The sequence below is a fragment of the Hyperolius riggenbachi genome, chromosome 2, assembly GCF_040937935.1.
Source record: "Hyperolius riggenbachi isolate aHypRig1 chromosome 2, aHypRig1.pri, whole genome shotgun sequence".
Taxonomy (NCBI): domain Eukaryota; kingdom Metazoa; phylum Chordata; class Amphibia; order Anura; family Hyperoliidae; genus Hyperolius; species Hyperolius riggenbachi.
In genome coordinates, this window is record NC_090647.1 from 240363223 (window position 1) to 240383927 (window position 20705).

Here is a 20705-nt window from a genome sequence, read left to right on the forward strand (position 1 = left end):
CAAAAATATTGAAAAAAATTCTGCCACTGGCAAAAATAATCACATTTTCAGGCCAATACAGGAGCCACTGAATTGGAATGTTATAAGAAGAGAATAGGACAATTTAGGGTAACAAAATGTTAACAAGTCCACTGCAAGATGAAATACAAATTTGTATCCATAAAGCATACAAAAATGCGGATACAGAATTCTCTGAAGAAACTGATTCACTCCACACGGTCAGCTGCCTTGTCCTAAGCATATAAAGCAGGAGCTATAACATCACCTAAACATGATATCTGCAGCTCACCAGGCATCTATAACTAAATAGAGTTGGGCCGAACGGTTCGCCGGCGAACGTGGTTCGTGCGAACGTAGGTGGTTCGCGTGCGGGTAGAAGTTCGGTTCGCCCCATAATGCACTGAGGGTCAACTTTGACCCTCTACATCACAGTCAGCAGGCCCAGTGTAGCCAATTAGGCTACACTAGCCCCTGGAGCCCCACCCCCCCTTATATAAGGCAGGCAGCGGCGGCCATTACGGCCACTCATGTGCCTGCATTAGTGAGAGTAGGGCGAGCTGCTGCAGTCTCTCATATAGGGAAAGATTAGTTAGGCTTAACTTCTTCCTGGCTGCATACCTGTTCTGTTCAGTGAGCCCTCAGCCCACTGCATACCTGTACTGTGATCCTGCCACTGCATACCTGTTCGGTGATCCGGCCACTGCATACCTGTTCTGTTCAGTGAGCCCTCAGCCCACTGCATACCTGTAATGTGATCCTGCCACTCCATACCTGTTCAGTGATCCTGCCACTGCATACCTGTTCTGTTCAGTGAGCCCTCAGCCCACTGCATACCTGTACTGTGATCCTGCCACTCCATACCTGTTCAGTGATCCTGCCACTGCATACCTGTTCTGTGAACCCGCCACTGTATACCTGTTCTGTTCAGTGGACCCGCCACTGTATACCTGTTCTGTAAACCCGCCACTGTATACCTGTTCTGTTCAGTGGACCCGCCACTGTATACCTGTTCTGTTCAGTGGACCCGCCACTGTATACCTGTTCTGTTCAGTGGACCCGCCACTGTATACCTGTTCAGTGAACCCGCCACTGCATACCTGTTGTGTTCAGTGAACCTGCCACTGCATACCTGTTCTGTGAACCCGCCACTGTATACCTGTTCTGTTCAGTGGACCCGCCACTGTATACCTGTTCAGTGAACCCGCCACTGTATACCTGTTCTGTTCAGTGGACCCGCCACTGTATACCTGTTTAGTGAACACGCCACTGCATACCTATTGTGTTCAGTGATCCTGCCACTGCATACCTGTTCTGTGAACCCGCCACTGTATACCTGTTCTGTTCAGTGGACCCGCCACTGTATACCTGTTCTGTGAACCCGCCACTGTATACCTGTTCTGTTCAGTGGACCCGCCACTGTATACCTGTTCTGTTCAGTGGACCCGCCACTGTATACCTGTTCTGTTCAGTGGACCCGCCACTGTATACCTGTTCAGTGAACCCGCCACTGCATACCTGTTGTGTTCAGTGAACCTGCCACTGCATACCTGTTCTGTGAACCCGCCACTGTATACCTGTTCTGTTCAGTGGACCCGCCACTGTATACCTGTTCAGTGAACCCGCCACTGTATACCTGTTCTGTTCAGTGGACCCGCCACTGTATACCTGTTCAGTGAACCCGCCACTGTATACCTGTTCTGTTCAGTGGACCCGCCACTGTATACCTGTTCAGTGAACCCGCCACTGTATACCTGTTCTGTTCAGTGGACATGCCACTGTATACCTGTTTAGTGAACACGCCACTGCATACCTATTGTGTTCAGTGATCCTGCCACTGCATACCTGTTCTGTGAACCCGCCACTGTATACCTGTTCTGTTCAGTGGACCCGCCACTGTATACCTGTTTAGTGAACACGCCACTGCATACCTATTGTGTTCAGTGATCCTGCCACTGCATACCTGTTCTGTGAACCCGCCACTGTATACCTGTTCTGTTCAGTGGACCCGCCACTGTATACCTGTTCTGTTCAGTGGACCCGCCACTGTATACCTGTTCTGTTCAGTGGACCCGCCACTGTATACCTGTTCAGTGAACCCGCCACTGCATACCTGTTGTGTTCAGTGAACCTGCCACTGCATACCTGTTCTGTGAACCCGCCACTGTATACCTGTTCTGTTCAGTGGACCCGCCACTGTATACCTGTTCTGTTCAGTGGACCCGCCACTGTATACCTGTTCAGTGAACCCGCCACTGCATACCTGTTGTGTTCAGTGAACCTGCCACTGTATACCTGTACTGTTCAGTGAACCCACCGCATCAGTGCGCATACCTGTGCAGTTAAGTGAACCCACCTACCTACGTGAGTGCACGCAGTGTGATATACCACTCCGTGCATACCCGATATGGACAAAACAGGTAGAGGAAGAGGTAGTGGCAGAGGCAGGCCACCCGGCAGGTCTGCGCGAGGTCGTGTAAATGTAATTTCGTGTGGACCTGGCCCACAGTACAGTGCTCGGAAGAAGGCACGTCCCATCACCTCCCAAGATTGTCAGGACGTGGTTGAGTATTTAGCGACACAGAACACCTCATCTTGCTCAGCCACCAGCGCTACTACTAGCACCACTTCCGCTGCATTTGACACTTCGCAAGAATTATTTAGTGTTGAAATCACTGATGCACAGCCATTGTTGTTACAGCCAGATGAATTTTCACCAGCTAATATGTCTGAGTTACGCGGCAACACTATGGATGTAACGTGTCAGGAGGATGAAGGACCTACTGATGGTGCAAGTTTGGATTTGTCTGAGGCAAGCGAAGCTGGGCAGGATGACTACGATGATGACGGTAATAGGGATCCTCTGTATGTTGCCAATAGAGGAGATGAAGAGGGGGACAGTTCAGAGGGGGAGTCAGAGAGTAGTAGGAGGAGAGAAGTTGCTGAAAGAAGCTGGGGCAGCTCTTCGTCAGAAACAGCTGGTGGCAGAGTCCGGCACCATGTATCGCCACCTATGTACAGCCAGCCAACTTGCCCTTCAGCATCAGCTGCTGAGGTCCCCATAGTGCCCACATCCCAGGGTGGCTCAGCGGTGTGGAAATTTTTTAATGTGTGTGCCTCAGATCGGACCAAAGCCATCTGTTCGCTCTGCCAACAAAAATTGAGCCGTGGAAAGGCCAACACTCACGTAGGGACAAGTGCCTTACGAAGGCACCTGGAGAAAAGGCACAAACAGCAATGGGATGGCCACCTGAGCAAAAGCAGCAGCAGCACACAAAAGAAAAGTCACCCTCCTTCTCCTCTTCCTCCTTCAGGTGCATCATCTGCTTCTGCCGCTTTCTCCCTTGCACCTTCACAGGCACCCTCCTCCACTCCGCCTCTGCCCTTGAGCGGTTCCTGCTCCTCTGCCCACAGCAGCAGTCAGGTGTCCGTGAAGGAAATGTTTGAGCGGAAGAAGCCACTTTTGGCCAGTCACCCCCTTGCCCGGCGTCTGACAGCTGGCGTGGCGGAACTGTTAGCTCGCCAGCTGTTACCATACCGGCTGGTGGACTCTGAGGCCTTCCGTAAATTTGTGGCCATCGGAACACCGCAGTGGAAGATGCCAGGCCGCAGTTATTTTTCGAGAAAGGCCATACCCCAACTGCACCGTGAAGTTGAGAGGCAAGTGGTGTCATCTCTTGCGAAGAGCGTTGGGTCAAGGGTACACCTGACCACGGATGGCTGGTCTGCCAAGCACGGGCAGGGCCGCTACATTACCTACACAGCCCATTGGGTGAACCTGGTGGTGAACGATGGCAAGCAGAAAGCGGCGGACCAAATTGTGACACCTCCACGGCTTGCAGGCAGGCCTCCTGCCACCTCCTCTCCTCCTGCTACATGCTCTTCGCTGTCCTCCTCCTCCTCCTTGGCTGAGTGGCAGTTCTCCTCTCCAGCTACACAGCCCCAGCTCCGCAGGGCCTATGCTGCATGCCAGGTACGACGGTGTCACGCCATCTTAGACATGGCTTGTCTCAAAGCGGAGAGTCACACTGGAGCAGCTCTCCTGGCTGCTCTTAAGAAACAGGTGGATGAGTGGCTGACCCCGCACCACCTGGAGATAGGCAACGTGGTGTGCGACAACGGCAGCAATCTGCTTGCCGATTTGCATATGGGGAAGCTGACACACATACCCTGCATGGCACATGTCATGAATCTAGTGGTTCAAAGATTTGTGGCAAAGTACCCTGGCTTAGCGGATGTCCTGAAGCAGGCCAGGAAGTTCTGTGGGCATTTGAGGCGCTCTTACACAGCCTTGGCACGATTTGCAGAAATTCAGCGTAAAAACAACATGCCGGTGAGACGCCTCATTTGCGATAGCCCCACTCGCTGGAACTCGACCCTGCTCATGTTCTCCCGCCTGCTAGAACAGAAGAAAGCCGTCACCCAGTACCTCTACAACTGGAGTAGAACGAAACAGTCTGGGAAGATGGGGATGTTCTGGCCCGACAACTGGACACTGATGAAAAATGCATGCAGGCTCATGCGGCCGTTTGAGGAGGTGACCAACCTGGTGAGCCGCAGTGAGGGCACCATCAGCGACTTAATTCCCTACGCGTACTTCTTGGAGCGTGCTGTGCGTAGAGTGGCGGATGAAGCTGCGAATGAGCGTGACCAGGAACCGTTATGGCAGGAACAGGCATGGGACCAATTTTCATCAGACCCAGCTGTTTCCTCAACACCTGCGGCAGCACAGAGGGGGGAGGAGGAGGAAGAAGAGAGGTCGTGTGCAGAAGACGAGTCAGACTCAGAGGATGATGAGCAAGGTGTTTCTTTGGGGGAGGAGGAGGAGGAGGGGACAGCGGCAGGAGAACAACCGCAGCAGGCGTCGCAGGGGGCTTGTGCTGCTCAACCTTCCCGTGGTATTGTTCGCGGCTGGGGGGAGGAGTTTGACTTACGTGACGTCACTGAGGAAGAGCAAGAGGAGATGGAGGGAACTGGATCCGACTTTGTGCAGATGTCGTCTTTTATGCTGTCCTGCCTGTTGAGGGACCCCCGTATAAAAAACCTCAAGGGGAATGAGCTGTACTGGGTGGCCACACTACTAGACCCTCGGTACAGGCACAAAGTGGCGGACCTGTTACCAACTCACCGGAAGGTGGAAAGGATGCAGCACATGCAGAACCAGCTGTCAACTATGCTTTACAATGCCTTTAAGGGTGATGTGACAGCACAACGCCAGCAAGGTACCACTGCCACTAATCCTCCTCCCGTGTCCACGCAGTCAAAGACAGGACGCTCCAGCGATCTCATGGTGATGTCGGACATGCGGACGTTCTTTAGTCCAACGCCTCGCCGTAGCCCTTCCGGATCCACCCTCCACCAACGCCTCGACCGGCAGGTAGCCGACTACCTGGCCTTAAGTGTGGATGTAGACACTGCTGTGAACAGCGATGAGGAACCCTTGAACTACTGGGTGCGCAGGCTTGACCTGTGGCCAGAGCTGTCCCAATTTGCCATCCAACTTCTCTCCTGCCCTGCCGCAAGCGTCCTCTCAGAAAGGACCTTCAGCGCAGCTGGAGGCATTGTCACAGAGAAGAGAAGTCGCCTAAGTCACAAAAGTGTTAAGTACCTCACCTTTATCAAAATGAATGAGGCATGGATCCCGGAGGGCTGCTGCCCGCCCCAAGACTAAGTCAGTCCCCGCACACACAGCATCTCTGCCTGCACGCCGTGTGACTGGCTGTCTGGCCTGCCCCAAAAAGACTAAGTCGCTCCCAGTCCCTCCACACAGCATGTCTGCCTGCAGGCCGCTTCACTACCTTCTCCGCCACCACCAACAGGGTCCGGGACTCCAGGCGGATTGCTGAATTTTTTAGGCCGCTGCTAGCAGCGGCCGCTGTAATAATTTTTATGGTGCGTGTACATGACTGCCTAATTTTTCTGGCTGCACTGAGGGCAGCTGCAACAACAAAAGAAAAGGCATGTACATGCGCCCATTCCCCTTCGTGATCATTACCTTGCCGTGGTGAAGGGGCTTGTGTATCACAATGAAGCAATGACCGGCGCCTAGATGAGTGTCTCGGGGGGCACACAAAAGATAATAAGGTCGTTGCTTCATTGTGGTCAGACCAAATTTGATCAGCTGGACAGTCACTGTTCTGTCATTCAGCTACATCAGCCAGGCCGACCATATGGGCTGTAAAGCCACCAAAACCTGCACTCTCGCCATGGTGCGCACCAGTCCAGCACGGCCGTCACTACACAAACAGCTGTTTGCGGTGCGTTACACGGTGAGTTTGGTGTGTCAGTGTGAAGCAGTACCTTAATTACACTACCTGATTGATGTATACACATGCAAGATGTTTGAAAGCACTTTAGGCCTGTCATTTAGCATTCAATGTGATTTCTGCCCTTAAAACGCTGCTTTGCGTCAAATCCAGATTTTTCCCGGGGACTTTTGGCGTGTATCCCACTCCGCCATGCCCCCCTCCAGGTGTTAGACCCCTTGAAACATCTTTTCCATCACTTTTGTGGCCAGCATAATTATTTTTTTTTTTCAAAGTTCGCATCCCCATTGAAGTCTATTGCGGTTCGCGAACTTTAACGCGAACCGAACGTTCCGCGAAAGTTCGCGAACCTAAAATCGGAGGTTCGGCCCAACTCTATAACTAAACAGTTGTAATTATGCACCACATGGACACAGGTGTACACACAACTGCCCCCTACTGCACCTCCACGGTAGACAGGCTTTAGTGTATGCACACACAGGCTTTGGGGGGGGGGAGGGGGGGGGGGAGTTGGTCTGCACCAACTGTGTGCAAGCGGGGCCCCGCAGGAGTTGTGGTGTGTGCTTCTTTTGAGAATCACGGGTTTGGAAGAGAGGTTCTTTAGGAAGGAGTCCTTGCCATGGTTGGCAATTCCTTGCTTTTGTTTGTAGTCCTGTCCTGGAGGGTTACTGAAAAAACAAGGAGTTGACTTAGGACATATTTGGCAGGCCTCCAGCCCTAACACTTGGTGTCTTGAATTTATACATTTTTTTAAGTGGAGGTTTCCTATTCCAGGGTGGAGCCATGTTGTGTCATGGTCAATGTGGACCTGCCATGGAGGGCTTTCCATGTACTACACACTTTTTCAGCTTACTGCGCATGTCCCTGTTTAAAGGTTATTATGATTATTGCTGTTGTAAGCAATCAGCATAAAGCAAAATCCAATCACATATTTATTAACCACTTAAGTACCAGCAGCCTCTGCCCCCTTAAGGACCTGAGACTGCTGGTACAAGAAATGGGTTTCTAAAATATGCAATATACAGTATGTCACAAAAGGGAGTACAACATTTCTGTAAATATTATCTCTTCATGGAACAGCACTGAAGATATGACACTTTAATGCAATGTAAAGTAGTCAGTGCACAGCTTGTATTACAGTGCAAATTTGCTGTCCCATCAAAATAAGTCAACACAGCCATTAACCACTTTACCACCGCAGTATTGTGTATCTACGCTCTTTTTAAGATCCTTTTCCCACCAGGAGCGTAGATACACGCACCCCCGCCGCTGTCCGCGCACGCAGCCACCCGCTCGGAGATCAATGAACGGGAAAAACCATTCCCGTTCGTTGATCTAAGCCCCCCAGCAATGATCGGCTGCTTCTATGAGAAGCAGCGCGATCATTGTGAGGAAAAAATAAATAAATAAAAGTTTCCCAGCCTCATTGCACTTCCTGTAAACGTACTTCCTATGCTTACAGGACGCATGCAAAAAAAATAACTGTGGCCAAATAGTAAAACTACCTCTAAAAACATTTTTCATATAAAAAAAAAATATAAAGTTTTACATTATAATTTTGTTTTACATTTTTTTTGTAATAAAAAGAAATTAAAAATTACAATAAAAAAACCCATTAATAGTTACCTTAGGGACTGAACTCTTTAAATATTTATGTTAAGAGGGTATAACACTGTTACTTTATAAACTATGGGCTTGTAATTAAGGATGGACGCAAAACTGAAAAAATGCACCTTTAATTCCAAATAAAATATTGGCGTCAAACATTGTGATAGGGACATAATTTAAATGGTGTAAAAACCGGGACAAATGGGCAAATAAATTTCATGGATTTTAATTACAGTAGCATGCTTTAAAAACTATAATGGCCGAAAACTGAAAAATGATGATTTTTTTTCCAACATTTTTTCCTATTTTCCCATTAAAACACATTTAGAATAAAATAATTCTTGGCATAATGTCCCACCTAAAGAAAGTCTATTTGGTGGTGAAAAAAACAAAATATAGTTAATTTCATTGCGATAAGTAATGATAAAGTTATGGATGAATGAAAGAATGAATGGAAGGAACGCTGAAAGATGAAAATTGCTCTGGTGCTCCAGGGGTAAAACCCCTCAGTTGTGAAGTGGTTAATGTCTAAAGCAGCGGTAGGGAACCTTGGCTCTCCAGCTGTGATAAAACTACAAATCCCAGCATGCATTTGCCTTTATTAATCAGGACTGTGGCTGTCAGACTCCTGCAATGCATTGTGGGACTTGTAGTTCCTTCACAGCTGGAGAGCCAAGGTTCCCTACCCCTGGTCTAAACTAATGGTCTAGACTGCTGGCAACAAAAGTGAGTACCCCCCTAAGCAAAGAATGTTCTGCCCAAAGTGTTAATATTTTGTGTGCCCACCATTTTTCCAGCACTTAAAGGACCACTTTTGTGAAAAAAAATAAATACATGTGTTCATGTACGTATAGGAAGCATCATATTTTTCCACATATAAGACACTTTTTCTCCCCAAAAATGGGGAGAAAAAGTTCCTGTATCTTATATGCCAAATACAGGGAGTCTCCGATTTACGAACGCCATCGATACAAACCCCTGACCCGCCGCAATGTATTCTCCCCATGTCCTCCTCCGCTCCCAGTGTATAAGCATATGCAGCATGGCTCACCTCATCCATGGCTCCATCAGTGATCAGAAACCTCTCCCATCTCTCTCTGTGCCCCTAGTGCAGGCTTCTGCTGATGACGTGATCAGCAGAAGCCTGCACTAGGGGAATAGTAAGAGAGGTCTCTGAGGACAGAAAGGGAGAGTGGAGGTGGACACATGAGAGGGGCAAAAGAAGGACACACGGGGGGCAGAGGACGGCACAGGGACAGAACGGGACACAGGAGGACACAGTAATCGAGAGAGAACGTCTACAAGACGCTCCTGGACAATGGATGCACCAGGTTTAGTTGTTTTTTTTACCATGGTTTTTGTCCTCTAATCCATAGTCTGGAACGTGTTACATGCAGAAAAATACAATACATTTCTTCCAGAGTAAAATGTACTATAAATTGCTTTTCTCCTATGTTGCTATTGCTTGCAGTAGGCAGACCTGACAGGTTTTGGACTAGTCCATATCTTCATACTGGATTCTCATGGTAACCTTTATTATTATTATTATTATTTTTTTTTTTAGCATTCCCTGGAAAGGATGTATACAAAGATGCCAGCCTGTCTCCCTACTTGCACACTATTTTGGCAGTTGGATTGAGCATCTGTTGTTAAAGGGAATATCCAGGCAAAAAAAAAAAAAAAAAGTTTTACTCACCTGGGGCTTCTACCAGCCCCATGCAGCCATCCTGTGCTCTCGTAGTCAATCACTGCTGCTCCATTCCCCCGCTGTCCGCTTGCCAATCTCGGAGGTCGGCAGGCCGCTTGCGTACATTTTTACGCATTCCCCCTAGTGCAGTAACGCATACATTTTTACGCGTTAGTGGTTCCATGCGTACATTTTTATGCATGGAACCACTAACGCGTAAAAATGTATGTGTTACTGTTCCTGCACTAGGGGGAATGCATAAAAATGTACGCAAGCGACCCACCGACCTCCGAGGTCGGCAAGCTGACAGCGGGGGACTGGAGCAGCAGTGATTGACTACGAGAGCACAGGATGGCTGCATGGGGCTGGTAGAAACCCCAGGTAAGTGAAACTTTTTATTTGCCTGGATATTCCCTTTAAGTAAGTGTTTTTAAAAATAAAGAAAAACCTAAGCATCCCCTAGGAGATGCACTTCTCCAAAACCTGTCAGTTCTATACAATTTTTACTGCCCATCATAGGCAACATCAGCATTAGAGATCATAATTTGACATTTCAATCTGGTACAAATGTACCGTACACTTCTTATAAATAGGTGTAGAGCTTCACAGATTGCTACTGGAATACTGCATCAATGCTCCATGACGACATCACTAAGCAGGTGGATTAGAGACCATGCACTCCTCCACCTTCTGTTAGAGTATGCCCCACAGATGCTCAGTAGGTTTTCGTTCGGGAGACCTGCTTGGCCAGTCCAGCACAGTTACCAATTTATTTAGCAAGGCAGTGGTCATCTTGTAAGTGTGTTTAGTGTTATGTTGGAATACTGCCTTGGGGCCCAGGTTCCGAAGAGAGGGGATCATTGCTCTGCTTCAGTATGTAACAGTACATGTTGGCAATTATGGTTCCCTCAATGAACTGTAGCTTCCCAGTGCCGGCAGCACTCATGCAGCCCCAAATCATGACACTCCCACAACCATGCTTGACCATAGGTAAGACATTTATTATTTTCTTCATCTGGTTGCTGCCAAATAGGTTTATTTTTGTCTTGGTCACATCAGACCATGGGACGTGGTCTTTTCTTCAGTAAACCATTTGTAGGCTCTCTTTTGCATCATCTTTAGAAGTGGCTTCCTTCTGGCATGACCGTTATGCAGACCAATTTGATGCAGTGTGCAGCACATGGACCAAGTACTGACAAACTGACCCCTTCATCCTCTGAAGAAATACTGCCAGCACTTATACCATTTGCAAAAGCCAACCTCTGGATATATTATGCTGACTACGTGCACTCAACTTCTTTGAACAATGATGGGAAGGCCGGTTTCTGAGTAGAACCTCTCCTGTTAAACCACTTGGTCACCACGCTGAAGTTCAGTTTCAAGGTGTTGGCAATCTGGTTATAGCCTAGGCTATATTAAAGAAGGTCTATTTTTTTAAGTTTCAGTTCTCTGCCATGAAGTGCCATGTTGAACTTCCAGTGACCAGTACGTGAAAGTGACAACACCAAATTTAACACACCTGCTCCCCATTCAAACCTGAGACCTTATAACACTAAGGCCTCAATTCACTAAGCATTATTGCATTTGGTAATGCTGAAAACAGCTGATTTTACCAATCACCTTCCCAAATTCCAATTCACTAAACATATTACCACACAGAAAATTAGAATTACCGACTAGTGAGGTAAATTTCCCACTTGTGTGTTAAATGCCTTGAGAAATGTCAAGAATAGAGATGTAGCGAACGGTTCGCCTGCGAACGGTTCCAGGCAAACTTTGGGGGTTCGCGTTCGCCTGCACCAGGCGAACTTTTGCGGAAGTTCGATTCGCCCCATAATGCACTATGAGGGTCAACTTTGACCCTCTGCATCACAGTCAGCAGGCACATTGTAGCCATTCAGGCTACACTAAGCCCTAGAGCCCCACCCCCCCTTCTATAAGGCACGCTCGCCGGCCATTACACTCACTCGTGTGCCTGCTAGAGACATACTAGGGACAGCTGCTGCAGACTTGTTCTTCTAGGGACAGATTAGTTAGGCTCTTGGCTGCTTATCTTGCTCCTGGCTGATTGTTATTGCTTTCAGAGCTCATCCTGTACGTTTTTTTTTTCTGTGTGTCAAACTGACACTTTTGTTGCATGCACAGCCTTGCTAATTGATAGTGTGTGTGCCACTGCCAGCAGCCCAGCACATTCAGTGACTACCTGTGTGTGTGACAGGGAGCTGCACATTGTACTACCCAGTACTGCATATACTGCAGTACCTGTTGTGTTCACTCAACCCACCTCATCACTGCATCTTACTACCTGTTGTGTTGAGTGAACCCACCTCACTGCATCTAAGTACCTTTATGGTTCAGTGAACCCAGCTCACTGCATCCAACTACCTGTTGTGTTGAGTGAACCCACCTCACTGCATATACCTAGCATCCACCCGAGATGGACAAAATGGACAAACCAGGTAGAGGAAGAGGCAAACCCAGAGGAAGGCCACCAGGCACCGGCAGGTCTGTGCGAGGTGGTGTTGCTGTGATTTCGTGCGGACCTGGCCCAAAATATAGTGTTTAGAAGAAGGCACGTTCCATCACTTCCCAAGAACAGGACGTGCTTGACTATTTAACACAGAACACCTCATCTCCCGCAGCCACCAGCGCTACAACAAGCACCACATCCGCTGCATTTGACACTTCGCAGGAGTTATTTGGTGGTGGTGGTGAAATCACTGATTCCCAGCCACTACTGCAACAACAAGAAGAAGGCGCAGGTACACCACCTCATACGTCTGAGTTAGGTGGCGATAGTATGGACGTAACGTGTGAGGAGAGGGATGATGAACCACCTGAAGTTGGTGCAGTTGAGGATGTGTCTGAGGAAAGCAAAGCTGGCCAGGAGGATTATGATGACGATTATACGGATACCACGTATGTTCCCGGTAGAGGAGATGACCAGGGGGACAGTTCAGAGGGGAGTCAGAGAGGAGTAGGAGGAGACGACTCCATGATAGAAGCAGAGGGAGCTCATCCTCCGAAACAGCTGGGGGCAGTGTCTGGCGCCATGTATTGCCAGCTATGGCCAGCCAGCAAACATGCCCTTCAACATCAGCTGCTGATGCCACCGTAGCGCCATCACCCCAGTGGGGCTCAGCGGTTTGGAAATTTTTTCACGTGTGTGTCTCAGATCGGAGCAAAGCCGTCTGCCAGCAAAAAATGAGCCGTGGAAAGGCCAACTCTCACGTAGGGACAAGTGCCTTACGAAGGCACCTGGAGAGAAGGCACAAACAGCTATGGCAAGAACACCTGAGGAAAAGCAGCACCCCTCAAAAGACAAGCCACCCTCCTTCTCCTCTTCCTCCTTCAGGTGCATCGTCCTCATCCACTTTCTCCCGTGCACCTTCACAGCCACCCTCCTCCACACCGCCTCTTTCCCTTCAGCGGTTCCTTCTCCTCACAGCAGTACCCACACTGCCCACAGCAGTACCCAGCTGTCCGTGAAGGAAGTATTTGAGCGGAAGAAGCAAATGTCTGCCAGTCACCCTCTTGCCCGGCGTCTGACAGCTGGCGTGGTGGAACTATTAGCTCGCCAGCTATTACCATACAAGCTGGTGGAGTTGGAGGCTTTCCGTAAGTTTGTGGCCAATGGTACACCGCAGTGGAAGATACCAGGCCGCAATTATTTTTCACAAAAGGCCATACCCAAACTGTACCGTGCAGTTGAGAGGCAAGTGGTGTCATCTCTGGCACACAGCGTTGGGTCAAGGGTCCACCTGACCACGGATGCCTGGTCTGCCAAGCACGGGCAGGGCCACTACATTACATACACAGCCCATTGGGTCAACCTGGTGACCGATGGCAGCAAGCAGGGAGTACGTGGCTGCGCAGCGGACCGACTTGTCACACCTCCACGGCTTGCAGGCAGGCCTCCAGCCACCTCCTCTCCACCTGCTACCACCGCTTCGCTGTAGTCATCCTCCTCCTCCTCCTTGGCTGGTGCCGCGATCTCCTCTCCAGCTACACAGCCCCAGCACCCCAGGGCCTATGCTGCATGCCAGGTACGACAATGTCAGGCAGTGTTAGACATGTCTTGCCTGAAAGCGGAGAGTCACACTGGAGCAGCTCTCCTGGCTGCTCTTAACAAACAGGTGGAGCAATGGCTGACCCCGCACAAGCTTGAGATCGGCAACGTGGTGTGTGACAACGGCAGCAATCTCATTGCTGCGTTGAATTTGGGAAAGGTGACACACATACCCTGTATGGCACATGTGCTGAATCTGGTCGTGCAAAGATTTGTGTCCAAGTACCAAGGCTTAGAGGACGTCCTGAAGCAGGCCAGGAAGTTGTGTGGGCATTTCAGGCGCTCTTACAAGGCCATGGCACGCTTTGTGGACATTCAGCGTAGAAACAACTTGCCGGTGAGACGCCTGATTTGCGATAGCCCAACTCGCTGGAATTCCACCCTGCTGATGTTCTCTCGCCTGCTAGACCAGGAGAAAGCCGTCACCCAGTACCTGTATCATTACAGTACAAGGACACAATATGGGAGGATGGGGATGTTGTGGCCCAACAACTGGACACTGATGCGAAATGCATGCAGGGTCATGGAGCCCTTTGAGGAGGTGACCAAACTGGTGAGTCGCGATGAGGGCACCATCAGCGACTTGATCCCCTACGCCTACTTCCTGGAGCGTGCCGTGCGTAGAGTGGTGGATACAGCTGTGGAGGAGCGTGAACGAGAACAGTTACCGCAGCAGGAGTCGTGGGAGCGATTTACATCCGAACCCGATGTTTCCACAACACCTGCGGCAGCACAGAGGGGGGAGGAGGAGGAGGAAGAGGAGTCGTCGTGTGGGGAAGGAAAGGAGTCAGACTCTGATGATGGTGATATTGAGGAAGGTGTTTCTGTGGAGGAGGAAGAGGCGGCGGAAGAAGAACAACCGCGGCAGCCGTCACAGGGGGCTTCTGCTGCTCCACGTTCCCGTGGTATTGTTCGTGGCTGGGGGGAGGAAGGGGCGTTGCGTCCCGTCACTGAGGAAGAGCAAGAGGAGATGGAGAGTATGTCTGTATCCAGCTTCGTGCAGATGTCCTCTTTCATGTTGTCCAGCCTGTTGAGGGACCCCCGTATCAAAAAACTCAAGGCGAATAACCTGTACTGGGTGGCCACGCTACTAGACCCTCGGTACAGGCACAAAGTGGCGGACCCGTTACCAACTCAACAGAAGCCCGAAAGGATGCAGCACTTGCAGAACAAGCTGTCGATGATGCTTTACAATGCGTTTAAGGGTGATGTGGCTGCACAACGCAATCAAGGTACCACTGGCAGTAACCCTCCTCCTCCCAAGTCCACGCAGGCAAGGACAGGACGCTCCAGCGATCTCAGGGTGATGTCGGACATTCTTTAGTCCAACTCCTCGCCATAGCCCTTCCGGATCCACCCTCCACCAACGCCTGAACCGGCAGGTAGCCGACTACCTGGCCTTGAGTGTGGATGTAGACACTGCGAAAAGCGACGATGAACCCTTGGACTACTGGTTGCGCAGGCTTGACCTGTGGCCAGAGCTGTCCCAATTTGCCATACAACTTCTCTCTTGCCCTGCCACAAGCGTCCTGTCAGAAAGGACCTTCAGTGCAGCTGGAGCTATAGTTACTGGGAAGAGAAGTCGCCTAAGTCACAACAGTGTTCAGTACCTGACCTTTATCAAAATGAATCAGGAATGGATCACGGAGGGCTACTGCAGGACCGAAGACTAAGTCAGTCCCCACACACAGCATCTCTGCCTGTAGGCCGCTTGCCTTCTCCGCCACCACCAACGGGGTCCAGGACTCTAGGCGGATTCCTGAATTTTTAAGGCCGCTGCTAGCAGCGGCCACTACACTAGTTTTTCTGGTGCGTGTACATGCCTGCCTAATTTTTCTGGCTGCACTGCCGGCGGCTGCAACAAATAAAAGGCATGTACATGTGCTATTTGAGTGTCTCGGGTGGGGGTGGCACACAAAAGATAAGAAGGTCGTTGCTTCATTGTGGTCAGACCAAATTTGATCAGCTGGACAGTCACTGTTGTTCTATCATTGAGCTACCACAGCCCGGCGACCATATGGGCTTGAAAAACGCCACGGCCTACACTCTGGCCACGGTGCGCACCAGTCCAGCACGGCCGTCACTACGCAAACAGCCGTTTGCGGTGCGTTACACAGTGAGTTTGGTGTGTCAGTGTGAAGCAGAACTCTAATTACACTCCCTGATTGATGTATACCCATGCAAGATGTTTGAAAGCACTTTTGGCCTGCAATTTAGCATTCAATGTGATTTCTGCCCTTAAAACGCTGCTTTGCGTCAAATCCAGATTTTTCCCCGGGACTTGTATCCCACTCCGCCATGCCCCCCTCCAGGTGTTAGACCCCTTGAAACATCTTTTCCATCAGTTTTGTGGCCAGCATAATTTTTTCTATTTTTCAAAGTTCGCATCCCCATTGAAGTCTATTGCGGTTCGCGAACTTTTCCGCGAACCAAACCTTCCGCGAAGGTTCGCGAACCAAAAATCGGAGGTTCGCGACATCTCTAGTCAAGAAATTGCAATTCACAAAGATTTACTTACGCATTTGGTAAATCAGGCAAAAGTGTTCAATATTTTTCTCCTACTCTTACCAGCCAGTAACTTTCCCTCCATGTTGTAACTTTGACAGACAGCCAATAGGGGAGACCCAGGCAACCAACAGGGAGATCCACACAGCCCTGCTTCTCAAGCTGATTTGATCTGACATGGTGGAAGGCAGGTATTCACTGTAGCAGAGCAGGGGAAGGCGACATTTTGAGGCTTTTCTGCATCTCTTTAGATGTGAAAATTTGTATACTGTTATACAGAAGAGCTTCTCTGGTGGCTGCAGCACATCTTAAAGAGAATCTGTATTGTTAAAATCGCACAAAAGTAAACATACCAGTGCGTTAGGGGACATCTCCTATTACCCTCTGTCACAATTTCGCCGCTCCCCGCCGCATTAAAAGTGGTTAAAAACTGTTTTAAAAAGTTTGTTTATAAACAAACAAAATGGCCACCAAAACAGGAAGTAGGTTGATGTACAGTATGTCCGCACATAGAAAATACATTCATACACAAGCAGGCTGTATACAGCCTTCCTTTTGAATCTCAAGAGATCATTTGTGTGTTTCTTTCCCCCCTGAGGGGGGAGTGCATAGCAGAACCACAACACTGAAGAACTTGGCAGCCTTCCAGACACAGGCTGACAAGTCTGACAAGGGAAAGATACATTGATTTATTACAGAGACTGTGATAGTACAAAGTGCTGCAGTAAGCCAGAACACATTAGAATAGCTTTTGGAACTTGTAGGATGATAAAAAACAGGATGCAATTTTTGTTACGGAGTCTCTTTAACCACTTGCCGACCGCACGCTTATACCGTGCGTCGGCAAAGTGGCAGCTGCAGGACCAGCGACGCAGTACTGCGTCGCCAGCTGCAGGCTGATTAATCAGGAAGCAGCCGCTCGTGCGAGCGGCTGCTTCCTGTCAAATCACGGCGGGGGGCTCCGTGAATAGCCTGCGGGCCGCCGATGGCGGCTCGCAAGCTAAATGTAAACACAAGCGGAAATAATCCGCTTTGTTTACATTTGTACGGCGCTGCTGCGCAGCAGCGCCGTAAAGCAGATCGGCGATCCCCGGCCAATCAGCGGCCGGGGATCGCCGCCATGTGACAGAAGACAGCCTGTCACTGGCTGCACAGGACGGATAGCGTCCTGTGCAGCCCAGATCTCCCGGGGGAGCAGGTAGGAGAGGGAGGGGGGAGAATGTCGCCGCGGGGGGGGGCTTTGAGGTGCCCCCCCCGCAAAATGCCTGCAAGTAGGAGCGATCAGACCCCCCCTGCACATCATCCCCATAGGGGGGAAAAAAGGGGGGCGATCTGATCGCTCTGTGTGGCCACGGATCTGTGCTGGGGGCTGCAGAGCCCACCCAGCACAGATCCAAACAAACAGCGCTGGTCCTTAAGGGGGGGTAAAGGGTGGGTCCTCAAGTGGTTAAGGGATGTGTGAGATACACTGGAAAAAAAACCCTGACTCACCACTGACCTGCTCCATAGCTAATAAGTGACACTTACCAAGCAGGGCTTAGTGAATTGAAACATGTTCTGTAAATTACCAAGCTTCTGCTTCATGTAGAAAGTCTTAAGTGAATTTGGGAAAAAAAAGTGTAAAATACCAAATGCGGTATTTTACCTACCAAAATGATTTTACTGAACTGTCTTTAGTGAATTGAGGCCTATGGAGCATCGACCTCCGGGAGGGAAAAGATCTAATTTACCAGAGGTATGCATCATCTTGTAACTCTCTCTCCCAGCTGATGGGGTTATTGATGTCATTTTAAGAATTTTGGAATAAAGATTTTATCTGGATGTGCGCTGCGTTCTGTCTGATTTGCTAGTTTCCCCTCTCCTCTGCCATTTGGGCTAGCTGCACTCCTGGAGACTCAAGTTTGAGTCTGGTCACCTTTATCTATCTACGAAAGTGTACTCACGTTTGTTGCTTGTGGTTTAGACATTAGTGGTTGAGTGTTTTATTTTGATGTGAGAGAAAATTTACACGGTTATACAAGCTGTACACCGACTACTCAACATTGTGTCAAAGTGTCATATCTTCAGTGTTGTCCTTGAAAAGATATAAAATATTTACAAAAATGTAAAAGGTGTACTCGCTTTTGTGAGACACTGGGCTTGATTCACAAAAGTGCTAACTGATAGCACGGCCGTTTTCGCGCGAATTTTCGTGTTGCACGCGATCGCAAATTTTCACGCAAAACTATACTGTTTTTGCGTGCAAATGCGAATTTTCACATGAAACGTTATCGTTTTGCGTGAAAATTCGTGATCGCGCGCAACACGAAAATTCACGCGGAAATGGCCGTGCTATCAGTTAACACTTTTGTGAATCAAGCCCACTGTATGCAGAAACACTTAAACCCTTAAATATGGTTTTGATAGACCTCTCTCTCTTCAAATTCATGTTGTACACACAAAGAAATGCAATTTAAAATCATCACAAAACCACTAGATTTATCTACAAATATTTATTATAACACTTGGATATAACTACAGGAAGCCCTTGGCACTGATAGAAAATATTGATTCACTGTTAGGTTACAAAAATTTATACATAGCAAAAGGTAATGCTTTATTTTTGTTTTTTTACATAAAAATATAACACTAAACAGGAAATCAAAGGAAAACTTCCATCAACTACACAAAATAGAAAAAAATTAAGACATCGCCGTCATTATCCATACATCAGGACACTGGGCTAAAACAATCACCTGCATTGCAGTAGAAATAATTACAAGTTTTTCATGCATTGGCTTTAACGAAATAGCTAAGCTATTATGTTACATTTTCTCTACGTACCATAATTTTAACTTGTCAAAAGAAAAAGAAAAAAAATCCTTCCAGGATTGTAACCAAACAAAAATACCTGAACACTGTCTGTTCACATTTTAGTCATCAGGTAGACTGGGCATTGTTTTTCTAAATCAGTACCGTCTACATTTCACATTTTCATTTTTTTTTATTTTTATTTTAATGTTTTTAGGAAGTGCAACTGTCAAAAATAATCACAATTAACCACAGAAGATTGAAGGACCTACAGCAACAATGTAATACTATATCGTCAATGCACCACTGGAATTTTTTTTATTTTTCATAACTTTAGACTAACACTATTGAAAGATCGTACTTATAAACTGCTAAAGGGGAGAATGCTATGGAAGTGGTTGTGCCTTGATGCAGAGGAAATGTTCCATGTTGACCAAAAATTGAGCCAGTTCCTCCCTTGATGCTCTGATAAATCTGAATATTTCACAGCTTGAGGCACACAAGTATGTGCATATGGATGTATGTACAAGGCTGGGTTAATGATTTGATTGAGAAAAAAAAACAAAAACCTTTATGGTGGAAAACTTGGATTCCTTCATTAATCTAGACATTTTGAGTACCGTATAATTATTTTAAATTCATGTGTTTGGTATGCAGACCAAGTATTCAACCCAGCAACTGAGTTCTGCGTCCCACCCCCATTCGGAATGGTATATTCCAAAGGGAAAGTAAGCACCTATGTATTAACGGGCTTCCTTTCAAAAATGCCTGAGATTGAAATGTGAGGGAAAAAGCTTAAACAATTTTTACTCACTGTAATTTGTTTAAACTGTACAAACTCATGTCCAGAACTGTATTTTTTTTGTTGTTGAAATTGTACACTTCTGCATTAATTGATTAGTCACAAAGGCTACCGCTTCTCATGCTGTTAATGTTTTATGTGTAAGAATTGAGTTGTTCTTTGGACCGTGACTGTATGTCTTGAAGTTCTTGCTCTTCTTTAGCTTTAATGTCTTGGTAGGCCTGCATTTTGCTTGCATCCTTTAAGTAGGCCCAATTAGAAGCCAGAATCATGAGGAAGTGGATCTGCAAGAGAAGGGTGAGCACGGTGGCTAGTAAACGTGTCAAAGAAGCAAAGCAAGCAGATTGTTAGAGTACTAGAAGCAGCAGTCGTTTAATGATAAAACAAAAATAAAGAGTTAATTTGCTTTTTAACTCTTTAGTGAAAATTAACCGGTAGACAAGCATGCAATTTCTATAGGATGGTGTCCAAATGAAAGAAGAAGAACTCCACTAAGTATCGTTTGTATCAAAACTCACCAAGCCAAACATTTTCAGTAAAGCACCTCTTTTAAGAAAAAATAAAATGTTCAATGTATAGGTTTGCTATTCAATATGATAAACATGGTGAGCAATTCGAAAAATGTGTATTTTGCAACTATTAAAGCCCAACACTTTATAAATATTTTCTTCTAATTTAGAACAGAGAAGAAAATGGAGCCTTATTTAAGTTTCTAATGTTATCTCAGCTCTTTTCAGAAATAACTTTCTTCACTTCTATTTCCAGTGACAGTTTCAACTGGAACATGAGGTGAGGTAAATCTCTCCATTGGAGACACAGCACTTAAAGGAAACCTTAAGTGATATGGAGACCGTTTTCTTTTAAACAATGCAGGTCTGACATAGTTACATATGTATACACCCCCAGTTGGGCACAGGGTGAATGACTGCTCACACATCTATGGTGGCGCCCAGGTCAGGAGTAGCAGCACGCCAAAATGAC

At 47.8% G+C, this 20705-nt stretch overlaps 2 protein-coding genes across 8 annotated transcripts in view; one reads left to right on the forward strand and one right to left on the reverse strand.

Annotated features, from left to right (window-relative positions):
• The window catches only part of OFD1 (OFD1 centriole and centriolar satellite protein), a 225715-nt gene that overhangs the window by 149678 nt on the left and 55332 nt on the right, over positions 1-20705 (forward strand). Inside the window, exon 25 of one of the 5 annotated variants that reach the window (XM_068268382.1) lies at positions 19140-19203. The exons of 2 other annotated variants lie outside the window; for them this stretch is intronic. In XM_068268382.1, coding sequence (XP_068124483.1) covers positions 19140-19161 — 22 coding nt within the window. In that variant the 3' untranslated portion in view covers positions 19162-19203. Of the gene's footprint in view, positions 1-19139; positions 19550-20705 lie in introns of those variants that run through there. 2 more of the 5 variants (XM_068268385.1, XM_068268383.1) reach the window with 2 other exon arrangements.
• GPM6B (glycoprotein M6B) overlaps positions 19133-20705 on the reverse strand; it is a 191276-nt gene continuing 189703 nt past the window's right edge. For all 3 annotated transcript variants that reach the window (XM_068268392.1, XM_068268389.1, XM_068268391.1), the window contains one exon: positions 19133-20008. In XM_068268392.1, coding sequence (XP_068124493.1) covers positions 19859-20008 — 150 coding nt within the window. In that variant the 3' untranslated portion in view covers positions 19133-19858. The remainder of the gene's footprint in view (positions 20009-20705) is intronic.